General features: G+C 41.9%; 1 protein-coding gene across 1 annotated transcript in view; it reads right to left on the minus strand.

Moving 5' to 3' along the window:
- LOC306664260 (teneurin-2-like) overlaps positions 1-15,944 on the minus strand; it is a gene marked incomplete at its 3' end in the record, with an annotated part of 356,427 nt that overhangs the window by 62,966 nt on the left and 277,517 nt on the right. Inside the window, exon 3 of the mRNA XM_079145108.1 lies at positions 15,230-15,520. Within this exon, the coding sequence (XP_079001234.1) occupies positions 15,230-15,455 (226 nt within the window). The 5' untranslated portion in view covers positions 15,456-15,520. The remainder of the gene's footprint in view (positions 1-15,229; positions 15,521-15,944) is intronic.

The following is a 15,944-nucleotide window of genomic DNA, read 5'->3' on the forward strand; positions in this document are numbered from 1 at the left end:
CAGTCAAAAATCACTCACCCGTGCCTTCCCCTTTGCCCACAGCCTCTGCCGTCTGACAACACTAAGCTTGAACTACGATTTCCATGTGGTTGCACAGATTCCAGCACCAAAATACCCTCTGCATTGTAGGCGCAGCTCTAATGATACTCTGTCTGCCAGCAACCTGCCTGGCCAGGCCATTCCCACACAGAGCTTTGACTTCTTCCCTCGAGTAAATGTTGGGGGAAATATGGTGGTTACATAGTCAATCAACAAACAATTTCCAGCAGTCACTACAGTCAGATGATTCAGGGTTGCCTCTGTGTTCACCCCTTTTATGTACAAGATACCTGCATTAGTTGAGCAACTGACCTCCCTAAAGCTTTGTTGTCCTTAAGAGTTATGATTTCCATGTACCAACCCCGTGTAATGAAGCACATGGCAATTTATCAATAAATTTAACCTATTAATATTATGGTTACAACTTTTGGGTCTCTGTATTCAATAAAGCAAGTGTTACAGTGTTGAAGTACTGGGTAAATGAGGGGTGGTAACAGGAAGCCCCAGAAAGAGTTCTCAGAGTAATTGGCCTGGGTGCTAAAGAAGTGATTTAAATGACTGATTTTCAAGATGAGCTCTGATCCACTGGTTTTGTGTCCTCAACAGTTGACATTCCTACATTTATCTGTGAGTGCTGGGGACACAGTGATACTGCCTACAACCAGGGATGGGGATGTTTGTGGATGACAGGATTCATAATCTTCCAAAAAAAAAAATTCTATCCTCTTACAAAGCAAGAGATAGTTCTATGACAGAATTCGATCACTCACAAAAGCCAATGAAGGAATCACTGTCCATGAAGTGTGACAGAGGACCAGAAGGTGGTACTTAATGCACAGCAGAGGCAAGGAAGTGGAGGCCAGGGGAGGCCATAAGGTGTGAGGCAAAGTACAAAAAGACTGGAGCAGCTGGGCATAGTGGCACATGCCTGTACTCTCAGCGGCTCGGGAGGCTGAAACAAGAGGATCATAAGTCCAAGGTCTGCCTCAGCAATTTAGTGAGGCCCTGAGCAACTTAGCAAGACCCTGTCTCAAAATAAAAAATAAAAAGGGCTGGGGATGTGGCTCAGTGGTTAAGCATCCCTGGGTTCAATATCTGGTACCAAAATAAAAACCAAAACAACTGGACCATGGTTCAGCTCCAGAGAGCCGAGAATTACAGGAAAGGCCAGAATCTGATGGAAAGGTGCTTCATTGTGTTCCTCAAAACACCCATTGCTCACATCTGTAACTTAACAAATTCAGTACCCCAGGGAGTGGCTTCAGGGCATGAAGGAACTTAGCCTGCAAACATCTGCCAGACCACCTGAACCTTCCCTCTGACTTGGAAGCTGTTCTCCCTTGAGCAATGGCTTCCCATTGTTCCAGGACCCCTGTGAAGCTCCTTTGCATCCCTTTCCCACAGATAAGCCAGTGACTTCTGGACAACATGAAGACCTAATATTGCTCTGTAGCTTAAAATCCTCAGCGAATTCCCTCACTCTATGTCCACTAAACTGTGATCATCTATCTCTGTACCCAACCTTTTCCATTTTTACAACAGGTGATATTGAATTGATGCATGTAAAGTGGTCTTGAAGACTACCTGGCACTCAATGCAGTGATCAGTCAAAAATGTTGTTAAAAAAATGAAAACAAAAAAGTCTCTTCTGTTCATTATGTCCTCGACCCAGGCCCTTTATAAAACCTGCTAAATCCCTTTCGTAGAGCACTGAGTTTTTCTAAGTCTGTTAAGGACAGAAACGAGAAACTCACAGGTCACGCGGCTACATAATGCTCTAAGGCCAATCACCCTTCTGAGATGTAAACTCAGGCTGAACAAAGGTAAGTCGTTGATGCAGGTATTAATTTTGTCTTTTATGACTGTCTGAGCAAGTCAACTCAGGTTCTAAAAAGGGTTAATAAAAAGACCTCATAAAAGTGTCCTGAGATCTGAGGCTGAAATTATACCGTGTGATATTAGCACTCTTTTTTGTTAACCACCCAGTAAATGAGCAAGATAAGTCCTCAGAGGATGCAGAAAAGAAAGTGCACATAGACTTTTACTCAGGGTGTGTCTGAAAATGCACTGCCATGCATGGTGCACAGGTAAGTCCTAGAAAGCTCTCCAAGCACCCACACGGCAGGAGCAGCTCTGGCTTTGTTTGGCAACAGAGGTCATGCATGCATCATGCATGAGTGAGAGGGACTTCTGGACAAGTCAGGCTGAGTGAAAAGCCCTGCCTACCAATGTACCCTGGTGGAACAGAAATTATAGGCAAAGGTCATCCTTAGGAGAGGAGGAAAAGGCATATGGTGGTTCAGAGGGCAATGTTGGGACCGGATGCCATTTCTCAGATTCCAAAGTGTGATGGGATTCTCCTGTTTAACAAATACTTACTAAACACCCATATGCCTGGCTGGAGTTAAGGGAGATGGAAACTTGAGCAAGACATTGACTTCGCCCTTGGGGAGCTGATGGAGTATGTTCACACTTCAGACTGGGCACTTTCCTAGATCCAATATGGCTCCAAAGAGAAACAGTATCAGATTTTCTGGACACATGATTGGAACACTCACCCACACCAAAGACAACAATAGCTCATCCACCCAGGCTACTCTACTACACGTTTGCAACCTTTATATAACTTGAAAACCATGCTAACGTGAAACGTTTATAAAAATTCTTTTTAAAACCAACCAGCTAGCCAACTGCCCAAACACAGAAATGACAACAAAAAAACCGTGAAGTTTCTTTTTTACAACAAAGTGACAGAAATTACAAACCTATAATTTAGTAACATTTAATAAGCATAAAACAGTTGATCTGAGTCTCAGTGTTTTGTTTCTTCAATCGACAAACCCTTCACTACCTACATAGTCCTATACAGGCAGCTTTGGAAACATGCCTGCCTGTACAGACAGCCTGCTTTTGGCTACACCATGACTTGTAAAATGAATTCCGGGCCAAATGTCTTAACCCAATTTGCACTGAAAGCAGAGGCTAGATGAATGCTTGGGAACAAATAGTTTATTTGGGAAGTGAGTTAAAGGAACAGGAGTGAGGGACAGATGCAGAAACAGAACAGGAGAGAATGCCAATTCAATGATAAGCCGCAGAACTGGCCAAAGCCCACGGTGATGCTGGTAGGTTCTTGTGAGGGGCTCAGGCCTGTGCATCTCAGGGTAAGGAAAGAAACATTTAATGTAAACCTCTTACTTCTGGTTCCTAACCCATTGGTCAAGAGAACCCAGAGGATGTTAACTCCCTGCACTTCCAGGGTTGTTTCTGATTGTCCTGGTCTTCAAGGGCATTGAGCACCTCATTATCAGAAAAGTCCAGGACCTGAATGTTGTGCAAAGCCTACTTAATCTGCTCTACAAGTGATCATTACAGAAACATTTAAATCTGGAGATTTTTATCAACAAATGCAAACTCTTCAATTTTCTTGAGAAGTTGCAAAATCTAGGAAAGCTAGACCTGAATTCTGCAGTGACATCCACCTGCCAGCCCTTAGTGCCTAGACAAACACTCCAAACCAGAAAGGTCTTCAGCATGACACCCAGTTGAGACCTTGGCCTGCTTCATCCATCTTTCTTGCCTGCCTTCCACCTGTCAATGCTGGACTTTCTACCACTATTGAAACCATTCCTAGTCTTAATACATATTAACACAAACATGGAGGTGGAGATCCAGTTTTAGAACCATCTTTCCTGGCTGTCTCCACCTTTCTACAAAAACACTACTCTGTTTCTTCCTATGGTAGGTCCAAATTCATCATTACTGTTTTGACTTTGAGGATGTTGGATCAATTAAGGTAATTAATTGATTGCATGCAACATCCCCAGCCAGGTGCTCAAATTAAATCTTCACTTACAATGTTTAACAGAAGGTAAGATGAGAAGCAGGGGTGCTAGAGGAATCAGGCCATGTGCTGCTTCTGATTCAAGAGCAGGGAAGTGGACCAGGGCAAAAAATGACCTGCTACACCTTAACACACTGGCAACCAGTTGCCTGCCATTGGGTTAGAATACACAGAATGAGCTCCTGGTTGGATTAATTGTATCTGTTAACTCAAACTCTCTAAGAATGAGGAAGTCCCACTAAGCCAAGTTTCTGGGTTTCTGAGTGAAAAGTGAGACTCTAAGTCACTTTACTAAACAAGAAGGGTCTCTGTTGCTGAAATGCCATCAGTTAACAGCAAAACAGCTACACTGTCTATAGTGTGTCCTTTCAGACAATCTCTGCAGCAGGCTCTACTCAAATCCCTGGCACTACTTTATTTATATAAAAAGATAGGTTTTCTTTTTTGCTTTTGTTCTTGTTTTTGTTTTTGATACTGATGTCTTGTTCCACCATTTCCCCTGGGAGTTGGTGATTTAGTCTGGGGTGGGGCTCGGGCTTCTTAAAACTCCCCGGGAAAGTCTAGCGCATGGCCGCTGGTCCAGACAGAGACAGCTTGGACTGTGGCCAGGTTTCCTGTCCCCTCGCTGTTCAGCTAGGACGACTCAGCACTCTGCAGCAGACTCCCTGCTGTTCCATCTCTGGGTTTGTGAAGCAGAAAGTGTTAACTGGGTCATCTCTGTGCAGAGATTTTGCAATGCATACAAATGGGGGTCAGAGTGCAAGAATTGAATAAAATGTCACTGTAAACGAAGGAGAATCTGAACCCACAGCTGCCAGGTGAGCAGGGGTCTTTTTGCAGCTGATGCTGTCACCTGAATTTGCAGTCATTCTGAGAGAGAGATTTGTTTGGCCTGTGGATATTTATCCTACAGTTGCCTGAATTTCTCTCTCTCTCTCTCTCTCTTTTAGGACATAAAAGTAACATTCTTCCTTTCTATCAGTGATCCAGCTGTAGCAAATAGATCCATAGAAACAAATTTAACCCACTGGAATTACTCTCTAAATAAATTCAACATTTTTGGTTCAAAGTGCTACAAATAAATTCAGTGCTTTAATTCCCAGTACATGGAGCAGACCTCCACAGCACAAGGACACCCTGAGAAGCATGTATTACACAGTCAAGGTGGCAGTAGACATGGGGGAATTTAAAAGAAAGTGCTTCAAACTATTTTTAAAATAAAATGCATCCCACTGGGACCGCAATTGCCCGATGCCGACTATTCATAAATCAGGGGGAACAAAGAGCAGCTTCACATTTGGTGTCTCTGGCCAAAGAAAAAGACTAGAAAAAGAAAGAGAATAACAGGTTCAGCCGCACACAACGTGGCCCACCTGATTTTCTCTTTCTCTCTCTCTCTTTTTCATTCTTGGAACGATCTTTCTGTCTTGGAGAAAATGCATTAAACATAATGCTCATAGTAACTTTGGCAAAATATTCCAAACATTATAAAAGGCTGTTCAACATTATTAAATAAGTCTGTGTTGCACTTCTTTTTAATATCTTTTTGCACACTCAGTATTTGCTCTGATTGCTCCCAGCAGAGATTTATTGCTAAAGTAGATCTGACTTGAGGTTGAGTGGAAAAGAAAGCAGTCAGTGCAGGAGGAATATTGAGTAACTTGGTGGTGTGAGAGAGTTTGGCTGCAGCAGAGAGAGAGAGAGAGAGAGCTTGTGAGATATGCATGCCAATTAAGGTGCGCAAGAAATGAACATGAATTCATTTCGGGGACACACCAGCCCCCTCCTCTTCGTATGTCCCTAGGGATGCTTCTAGAATTGCCAGAGCTGAAAATTAAATTATAAACCTAAAACATGACATTGAAAATGTAATGTCTCCTTTGATAATATCCGCGTGCTGATTCATCAGTGGGCGGGGCTGCTCACTCCTGGACCCAGACTGTGAAGCAGGGTGAGGCAGAGACACTGCGACCCCGCCATCTCTCAATTTTCCTAAAGGTTTGCCTCAGAACTGCATCCTGTCACCGACTACACATGCACTGAAGACTCCTGACACATACAGGGGACCTGCAGAGGCTCAATTGTAATATGTGGCTCCAGCCTGGAACAGTGAACAGAACCACTGCCTTGGAAAACATGTTCACGCAATTCAGCGTAGGAGTGTCAGGGGAAGTGGCAGAGTCCCTGCAAGCTGGCCCTTCAGAATGTGAGGTTTGATATTGTCATGCTCAATGAACACACCATCCATATTTTCTAAATATATTCATTTTCTAATCTTTGTTTTAAGTTCTTCTCATTAGAAAACAGGCCATTAGTAAAAACAAATTCTCTTGCAGTTGCATCCATGAGTCAAAACGCAAAACTACAGAGCATTCTGGTTTCCTACTTATAGGAGTCTTTGAACCCCTGTGCTATGTGTGCACACATAAACACAAAAATAGCAACAATAACAGCCCATTACAGACCACAGGAAAGTAGACGGCAGAGAGTTTCACCCAAAAAAAAAAAAAAAAAATTGGCTGAGTCTTGCAAGATGAATAGGTTTGGGGCAAGCAGAGAAGGACTGGAGACAGGAAAAGCATGATACTTTTGCAATTATAATAGCCTCAGGGGCCTCACATACAAAGCAAATGATTGACAAGGAGAACTTGTATTAAAAAAAAAGACAGAAATGGGGCCTGGAGCAAAGGGGAATGTGAATGGGTGTGCTCTTGGTTCAAATTTATATATCAATCTGTGGGCCAAACAAAACATATCGAGGACCTTCTATGACCTGTGTACATTAGCTTCATGATCTCTGGTTTAGGGGATAAAAGGCAGGTCAACTTCTGTGGGATAGAAAATGAAACTATGACCATGCTTGAAATGAGAAGTCAAGTGTGACCTGAGAGCTCAACGTCTTTGCGAGATCTGCCTCTTCCTGTCCTCTGATTACTTGCGTCCTCCTGTCAGTTTCTTCTTTCTTTCCTGGCACACTTTTCCTAGGTGATCACAGCAAGTCCTATGAAGTGGGTGAGCCATCAACTCCTGCACCTCTATCCAGCTCAGGCCTCTCCCCTGAACTTCACATCTGTACAGCCTGCTAAACATCTGCACGGGGCTGACTCAAGAACACCTGAGATTCAGAAGGCCCATGTTGACACAGGTCATCTTAACTGGCCCAGCAGCACTGCCCCCTGCTTCTAGCCTTGGTGACCAACACAGACATCCAGTCAGCTGTAACCAGAACTGCAGCAATGTCCTTGGTTCCTCTTTTGTCCCTCATGCTGCTTGTCCAATCAGTTGCAGAAGGTCCTACTTTTGCCTTCTAAACCTCTTCAGCTTTCCCAGTAAAGGCATCAACTGACTGGAATAAAAGACAGTCACTTGCACATTCACCCTAAACTCACATCTGCTAAGAGTTTCTAGCTTCCCTAGTGCATAGCAGAGGATGCAGATTGGCACATGCTGTACACAGAACAGGAACAGAGGGAGTACCATCTTTTCCCTATTTTTTCTTTGCCATGGATCCATGGGAGGTGGTCTGTTGATGGTGCTGCTCTTTGCATAGGCAGGGATCTAGTGAGATTGAGAAAAAATACTCCAAATTCTTTGATCACACTACATTTTGATGTCTGCTATTCTAGATAAACCTAAATGAACAATCTATGCACTGCTACTTAAGGGGTTATTTACAAGCATTGACCTTTCCAATCTCTTTAAGTAAACTCAGAATTGGAAAGGCAATATTCTTTTTGCTGGAGAAGAAAGCAGTCAATGCCCAAGAGTTCCAGAACAATATACCTGCCTCCACTTTTCCAGTGTCCTAAAAAGTTAACAACCACTGTTTTTCAACATTTCTCAAACTACCTCCACTATCCCAGTTCAGATCACCAGTCTGGCTTGCTTTAAAGGAGAGCTTCTTAGCTCACTTCCCCAATTATGTGATTTCCCTGTAACATTCCCTGTATACCGAAGCCTGCATTATCTCCGTGAGGTGCCTACCAATTCTAGCTCATCCGTCTCCACTCATTCAGCTAACATGAACTTCTTTCAAGTTCTTGGAACAATACAGTTTTGTCACCTCCAGACCTTAGTGTCTGCCATATCTTTTGCCTGAACATTCTTTTGCCTCTCTGATGACCTGTTCCCTCATTGACCCTGAATTATATACAAGGATGTCACAATTTGGGGGAACCATCCATGATGCCTAATTCCATGTTAGATGTCTCTTCAAAAACATCCACTACCGTCCCTTTAAGAGTATTTCACACATTATACCTAGTGACATATCTATTACCTATTGCCTCTACAAGACTGCCAAATTTTTTAAGTTTAGGGACCATGTTTCCCTCATCAATTGTTGTATCCCAAAGTTTATAGTAGCTTTATAAGAACCCCCACACACATATTTTTTAATTAACTTGAAGGAAGTAGCCAAAATTGGACACTGTTTTAGGAATTCAAAACTACTCAGGATAAGCACAACACACCAGGAAAGAGACTTAAGAAGGGAGATGATTTAAATGGTAGGGCAGTTGTACAGTATTGGAAAGTTGGAAGCTTCCCACGGAATGAAAAACTTGCATAGACGATTAACGAAGCAGGAAAAATAGGCAAGATTTTGTGAACATCAAGAGAAAAAAATCAAGAAGAAAAGGGTCTTTAAAAATTCCCTAAAACATAAGGGTTGTAATACCATTTCCCAAAGCTTGGAAATAAAAATTGAAACATATTTTGAAGGAAAAAACAATTAAGTCTGATGCTTAAGTCCCTAAATAAGAAGTATTCCGAGGGTCACTAAGAAAGTGCCAAGAGAGCTCGGAAAGCCCATACAAGGGAGGTCTTAGTCTTGAGTGTCGCTAGCATGAAAACCACATGTGATCAGACCAATTGGTGTTCCCTCCTGACTCCTCATAGCAGAATCCATCAGTTTCATAGGCACTTGTCCTAAGGTACCTCTAAACAGAGGGTAGATGTAAGTCCAAGATATGGCCAGCTGAAGTCACAGAGTGACACAGGTATTCATCAGCATGCGTCCCAGGGCTGGTCTATCTGAACCTTTCTAGACAATGTTCTGCTGAAGACAGGGGAGGGGAGTGACGAGGGGAGGTGGGGCGGTCTCTTTCCAAGAATGTTCCCAAGGGAAGAGAAAGGGGAGTGGGGTACCAACAACATCTTCAAACAGATCTCTCTGAAGAGCGAAGCCAAGCAAAGGCACAGCAAGAAAAGGTGGTAAACATGAGGCTCGGTGTATGGCTACATTCTCTAGAAATGTCCATCCAAATATGATCTTTTTCTATCATTTGTATCTGAAGGGACCTTGAGGGGTAGAAACAGTGACCACTGGAGTCATGAGAATAAAACTATTCTAAAGAAAGTAGAGGAGAGGATTAGGGAGAAACTCTGGAGGATTATCACTGAAAAGGAGCAGGAAATGGAAGATAAGTTAAAAAAAAGTTAGACTCGACATTGAATGCAGAAATGACAGTAGATAATTATTTAAAGATTAACAACTGGACAACTAGGAAGACTTTTGCCTACTGGCTAAAGCTGTTGAAAAATATATTCCTAGAAGGGTAATAAATCTCAACACGGAAAATACAGATAAGATTGACTCTCAAAGTGGTGTGGTCTCCAAATCTCCACACATAGAATGATGAGAATAGATTAATTTTCATCCAGGGATTATATGGATTAAATCCTCTCTTAATTAAACTCATTCCTAAAATATATATTTATTTACCTCCATGAAATTCACATCTCTGAAAAATGTCTGTATTCAATGACACTACCTTAGAGCATTTCTTCCAACTTTTTTTTTTTTTTAACTCGTAAAATTTTCTGACTAGCAACTCTCACCCAGTGTGTTGGCATCAGCTGACAGTTGCTAGATGGTATCTTTCATTCCCTTCTAAAAATAGGGAAATAATGTGTGAGTTATGTTCCTCTTTGAAAGCAAAAGGTATGGTGTACAGGGAGTCAGCCGTACTCCATCAACAACCAGAAGCACAATTCCGGGATGGAAGATGTCAGAAACTATTCAATTCATGGGAATCCAATCCAAGGGGAAAACAGATTTCTGTTGCACAGAATATCAGGAGCTATTCCTGTGCTGGAGAGTAGGAGATCCCTACTCTTGCTGGCAATAGGATTAAAATGACAATTATCACAAAAAACAGCCCTAGTTTGTATTCATGACTTACAAGAAGAAAGACAAGGCTCACAGCATGATAAACGCATAATGGAAAGACGTGAACCCAATAATAGGAGATGGGAACAAAATGAAACTTACTCATGTTCTAACATTTGGTCCAGGTGACCCTGAGAGCTCACAGCAGCTTACCTCCGGGGTCTGCATTTTAAACTCTTCTACCATATGCCTTCTAGACGAAAGAATGAGGACTTAGTTCCCAAGAAGATTACAGATCACAGAGCACAGAGAGGTTACAGAGTCTCCTTTTCTAAATTTCTTTTTTTTTTTTTTAAGCAACAAGACCACCAAAGATAAAAAGAAGTCCTTTTATGAGGTAAAGAAAATAAATTGAAGGCAATCTTCTCAAGGTACATTTCACCCTTCCAAATATTAACCAGCATCATCAACTTCACTAAAACCTAAAAGTTGTTCTTTGTAGTACTAGAGTTTTCAAAAATAGAACCATTATAACCACAGCTTTGGGATAGGAAAAATGTAACTATTTTTAAGGTAGTTATAGAAAGAAATGTTTATAGGTTTTCAAAATGCTTCAACAATTATCATATACATTAATTGAACTGATATGGTCAATATATCCAGATTACCAGTGGTTCATGAGTTTTCAATTTATTAGCAAGGGTTAAGAGGCTGGGTTGTGGCCTAGTGGTAGAGTGCTTGTCTAGCACATGTGAGGCACTGAGTTCGATCCTCACCACCACAGGCAAATAAATAAATAAAACAAAGTTATTGTGTCCATCTACAACTAAAAACAATTTTAAAAACATGGGTTAAAAAATTATACTATACTGAATTACACAGAGCAAAATTTATTTTTTCCAAATTATTTTAAAGGTCCTAGAAGCAAGAATTAATTTATGAAGTGCCCTAACTAAACTGATTCTAAAATATGTGTGTGTGTTTACATATTTTTTAAAAGTGCATCGAAGAGTTGGTGAAATGTATTGCTTTGCCAGAACTGACTGAGAGAAACGATGCAAGCATACTTTGAAAAATCCAATCTTCTCCCAATTCTTTCCTCAACCTTGACCCAAACAGACAGTCCGAGGTTCAGAGAAAGAATTCAATCTCGGCCCGCTCTCAAGAGACTTGAACTACTAACTGGAAAGAAAGGCTTTCTGAGGAATGAGAAGCCTGGCTGAACTCTCTGGCCCACTGGGCTTCAGCTGGCACAGAAACCGACTGGTTCTGCTTACCTGAGCAATATCATTTAGATAGCAACACCTTTCTTGGTCAGTGTTCCAGGCTGAGAGATTGTGCAAAAAGGTTATGACTCTGAGAGGGAAACCCGGCACTCATTCCTACCCTAGGAACTTTTTCCTAGAGCGTGGTTGGTGGAGAGGTCTAGGGAGTCTGGGTTGGCTGTGGAAATGAAGGGGAATGGATGTTAGCAAGAATAAAATTCGGCATGACTGGGGATTGGTGGTATTGCCCACGATATGCTCAGTGTTAGTGACTACGATTCCTGCATTACTGAGAGAGATTTAAAGCTGTTGATCCTTACAAGGCTTGAGTGTTGAGCTTCAGAGAACCTCCTAAACCTTTGACTGAGGATGTCCTGATTGGGTTTGGGTTTGTTTTCACTCTCATTTGCAATGTGATCAAGCACAATGGTGTAAAGCACAGCTCTCGACTTCAACTCCCTAGGTGGGAAACCACTCTCCACCTCCTCCTATGTTTTAGGCCCTGGATGATTTATCTAATCACACACACATACATCTCAATCTCCTAATCCAAAAAAACGGGAAATTATGACAGTATCCCTGGTCAGGACGTCACTGTGAACGTGAACTGAATTCACACAAGCACAGCACTTAGATTGGCATTGACACTAAGAAAGTACTCAATGAATATTAGGATTCTGTTGTTATTATCATTATTGTCCGTGCTTGATAAAACTAAAAACTGTGTAAATGGAGTACACAAAGTGTCACAGTTACACAAATATGCGAAAGCAGAATTCATGTCTAACGTTAGGCACCTACACCATGGATATTACGTCGCTCCTCACACTAACTTCAGGGTCCAAAAGAACAAGCTGTACAATCTGCTGGGGAGCTCAACCTACCTTCATTATTCAAAGTGGCATCTATTTCACAGGTTGGATGGGGGCTCTGTCTGACCAGGTATCAGACTGCTGTTCACTTTTGTCAGGCGCATTAACTCTGGGACCACTAGGATACTATTCAGGGCAGGATTAGTCATTTACTAATTACTAATTACTCCAGCGGCCACAGACCTAGGGTCAGCAATTCTCTCCCTTCACACCAGGAGTATCCAGCATAATAGAGGCCAGACAGGTAATTTGCATAGTCTCTACCTAGGAGAAGAGGCCAGGGTAGAAGAAGGCAGAGAAGGATTCTGTGTTGCAAGCAAACGAAGCTGGCACAATTAAATGGACGCTTCCGTGAGCTTTCCTCCTGCTGGGCTGCAGCAGCTCTCTGGTTAGATACCTCAGCAGGCCACTGGGGAGCTGGACAAGGTCTGACTCTGGACCCCATGTCACTTTTGCAGGCTGGCAATTCTTTTCCACTCTGAGCATCTGGAGAGTCAGCCAACTGTGTTTGCCAAACTTGCTTGTATGTGAGAAGCGTGTTTATTTTATGATCAGTGTCTTGGGTTTTAAATAAGAATACTGCAGGAGATGATCCTGCTATGATCCTTGCTAATGTAACTCCAGGCTAATAAGTGCTGAGATGATCCTGCTCTTTGATTTCATGAATAAGAAAATAAAATGGGAAATGCATGACATTTAAAAAATTATTGTTATTACTGAGTGTAAAATTTATTTTAACCCTCTGTGTAGTGGCTCAGTTTCAAGTTACATGTGCTGTTTGCCAGATTGTATCTCCTGTTCCTCCCCTCCTTAAATATGTGCTTATTTACTTCCTGCAGAGTTCAATTTTAGAGCCCATCAAAGTAGATCCACTCAGACTCTGACTACATTTTCATGCATAAATTCATAGATGTCTTCAGAAGGAATTGCACTTGCATATGCAAATACTTTTCGATGCCTTTTCATTTCTACTTTTGGACTGCACAGTTTTTAATTCATGCAAACACATTACACAAACAAATATGGGCTCAATAACAACACGCGGCATGTGTGAATTGTTAATTGCAAAGCTATGAGTTTGATATGGCCAAGCAGCCTCCATTATTATCAATGGAGGAGAACAAGATTAAATAGGAAGAAGAAAGGTATATTTGAAAATAAAATCCCAGCACTTGGTTTTGTTTTGTGTAAATATTAATAAGGGGAAAGATGATGGGACTAGTCACCATTCAACAATAATCTGGAATCTCCAGCTCGGTGATCCAGAAGTTAGAATGCACTTTTAATGAGACCTTGGAGGAAGAGTATACATTTCAGGACAGAAACAAAAATACAGGCAGCAACACCACAAACAACCGAAGCTACAGCAGAAGATGAAAAGCTTTCCACCACATTGGATGCGCATCACCTTTCAAAATACTGAAGTTTTCTCTGGGTGATGCTCTTGGAAAGAGCCGACAGGTGTCCTAATTTCTGCATATTGGAAATGCAAGCACTCTCCTCATTAATTAAACCAGGATTCTTCATTATTTTCCCCAATTCCCACTACCTACTACTTGGGGTCAGGTGAGAACTTAATGAAGTACGTATTGAAGTGACTTGCAGATCAAATGCATTTGATCCAGAGCAATTTTCAAGCAGCCCCTGTCCCTCTTTTCTAGTGCAGAGGGATCAGTATGTGTTTCATTTTCATGAAGGTAACTCAGAAAATCAGAGTAAAGATTAAATAAAAATTGTTCCCTGAAGGGTCCACAATGGCAATGAAAACATAATTCCCCTGTTTCTCTGTTGATTTTTTAAAAAAATATTATGTTAAATACAAAAGCAGGAGCCAGGATAAAATGGGAGGATATAAGAACATGTTTTTGGAACAAATCTGGACTCTAGATTTATAAATCTTGGGCATAATGCTAATTAATAATATGCATATGTATGTTTTCTATGGAATAAAGTAAAGCAAAAGTAATTTAAGAATTTAAGGAAGCTAAGAAACCAGGATATGTGATTCTGAGCCAAGACATCTCATTAGGAATCAAACTCATTGCAACATTGATTGTCAAGGATGCAGAACAGGAAATTAAAAAAAATAAAAAAAAGTCAAAGGTATAAAATGAATGATGCAATAACCTAGTAGAACGGGGCTGAGAACCATCGTGCTGGCAGACTGACCCTATCCCATGCATCCCCTGCACTTTGAGGATTCACTTGTAATTTTGTGATGTGAATTATATAAACTGCACACACAGAGAAGCTGGGACACCAAGTGCAAGACATGGAGCAGCGAGTGACTCCTTCCCTCTGCCCCCAGCTCTGGTTTGCTTCAGTCTGCATGCCAATGCATTTGCATGACCCTGGACAAGTGATAACAGAATTCCTCATGGATAATAGACACCAAGGAAAAGCTGATTATTAGCACCTGGGAGATCAATATTCATACAAAAGATATCAAAGTGCTATAATACAATTAAGGCTGGGTGAAGGCAGGAGGAAAAAATTATATCATGGGAAATAATAACATATATGTGCTACTTGTGCTCTGAAACACAAAAGTAAAAAACTCACAGTTAACACCACACTCCGGTGGGGGCAGAAATTATACGCTTTTATATAGGAGTCATTCAGATGTCTTTTAACTGACACACAACATTTATTCAAAGAGAATCTAATTGAAAAGGCCAATTCATGGAGTAGCAACTTGAGCTCTGGAGGGTTGCAAGTGGGATTCCAAGAAGAGAGTCTAAAAACCATTGATCGGCTCCTATTCCCCAGGCAGAGATTCTGTATCATCTCAGGAGTATCTGTGATGGAGCCAAGGACCTGCTGTACCTGACATCTGCCAAAACCTACCATAGCAGGTCTCTTAAAGCAACAGCGGACTTGATAAGGTGTTGAATATGCAGGACAAAAGACGCACCTCTGTAGTCCCCGTGGGAGCCGGACGTGGGAAAGCGAACTGCTCTACCGAACTAAGCCGGCATGGGCGAGGTGCTTGCCAGAGAACCTTGCCCCGTTCCCATCAGCCTCCGTCATCTGCCCGCTACAGGGCCAATCAAGGGCTGAGAAGGCCTGGTGCCATCAGCAGGGCAGCGCTACCTACCTTGTCTAGGAAACTCATCGGACTCCCGGTGAACGAGGTCGGTGACTCGGTTTCCGTAGTGCATCCTGCTGTCGTGGTCATAGGCCTTCAGAGTCTCACTGGAGCTGTAGGACTTCTGTGTGGGCACACGGCAGTCCTCACTGTCCAGGGAGGAGCTTGTGTAGCGACACTCTTTGCCACACCGTCCTCTGGTCAGAGAGCGGTGTCGCCGGTCCTTCACATCCATTATTCCAGAACACTGACGCTTTCAGCCAAGTCAGGTCTGAGTCTTGGCGCCTTTCACTTTCCCACCTAAAAATATCAAAGGAAAAACCCAAGACTGTGACTACAAGGAATGCTGCCTTCTGTGCGACTCAAGTTTGCACAGGCAAAATTGGTCAGCTTGGTACTAACTCTCGCAAAAGCTTAATGTCTACTTAAACAGTCAGTATAAATACAGGAACTTGATACAGTAAATTAATTTTCTTGCTGTTTAATTTAACAGATTTGAAGGAAAAAGTAATAGCAAGAAAACTCATCTTCTGATTTTCTATATGTGTACAAATGGCATGATATAATTCTATTACTCTAATGCAAGATCATGTTATGAAGCAGTTCAAAATGAAATTGATTCCATCCTTCTTTAATTACATCCCCCCCACCACCTTCTTTTTGCTACAGAAGGCTCAGGAAGAAAGCCAATATATAAGAAAAAAAGAAAGAATGAGAGAGAGAA

This window comes from Sciurus vulgaris (genome assembly GCF_902686455.1).
Source record: "Sciurus vulgaris genome assembly, chromosome: 6".
Taxonomy (NCBI): Eukaryota; Metazoa; Chordata; class Mammalia; order Rodentia; family Sciuridae; genus Sciurus; species Sciurus vulgaris.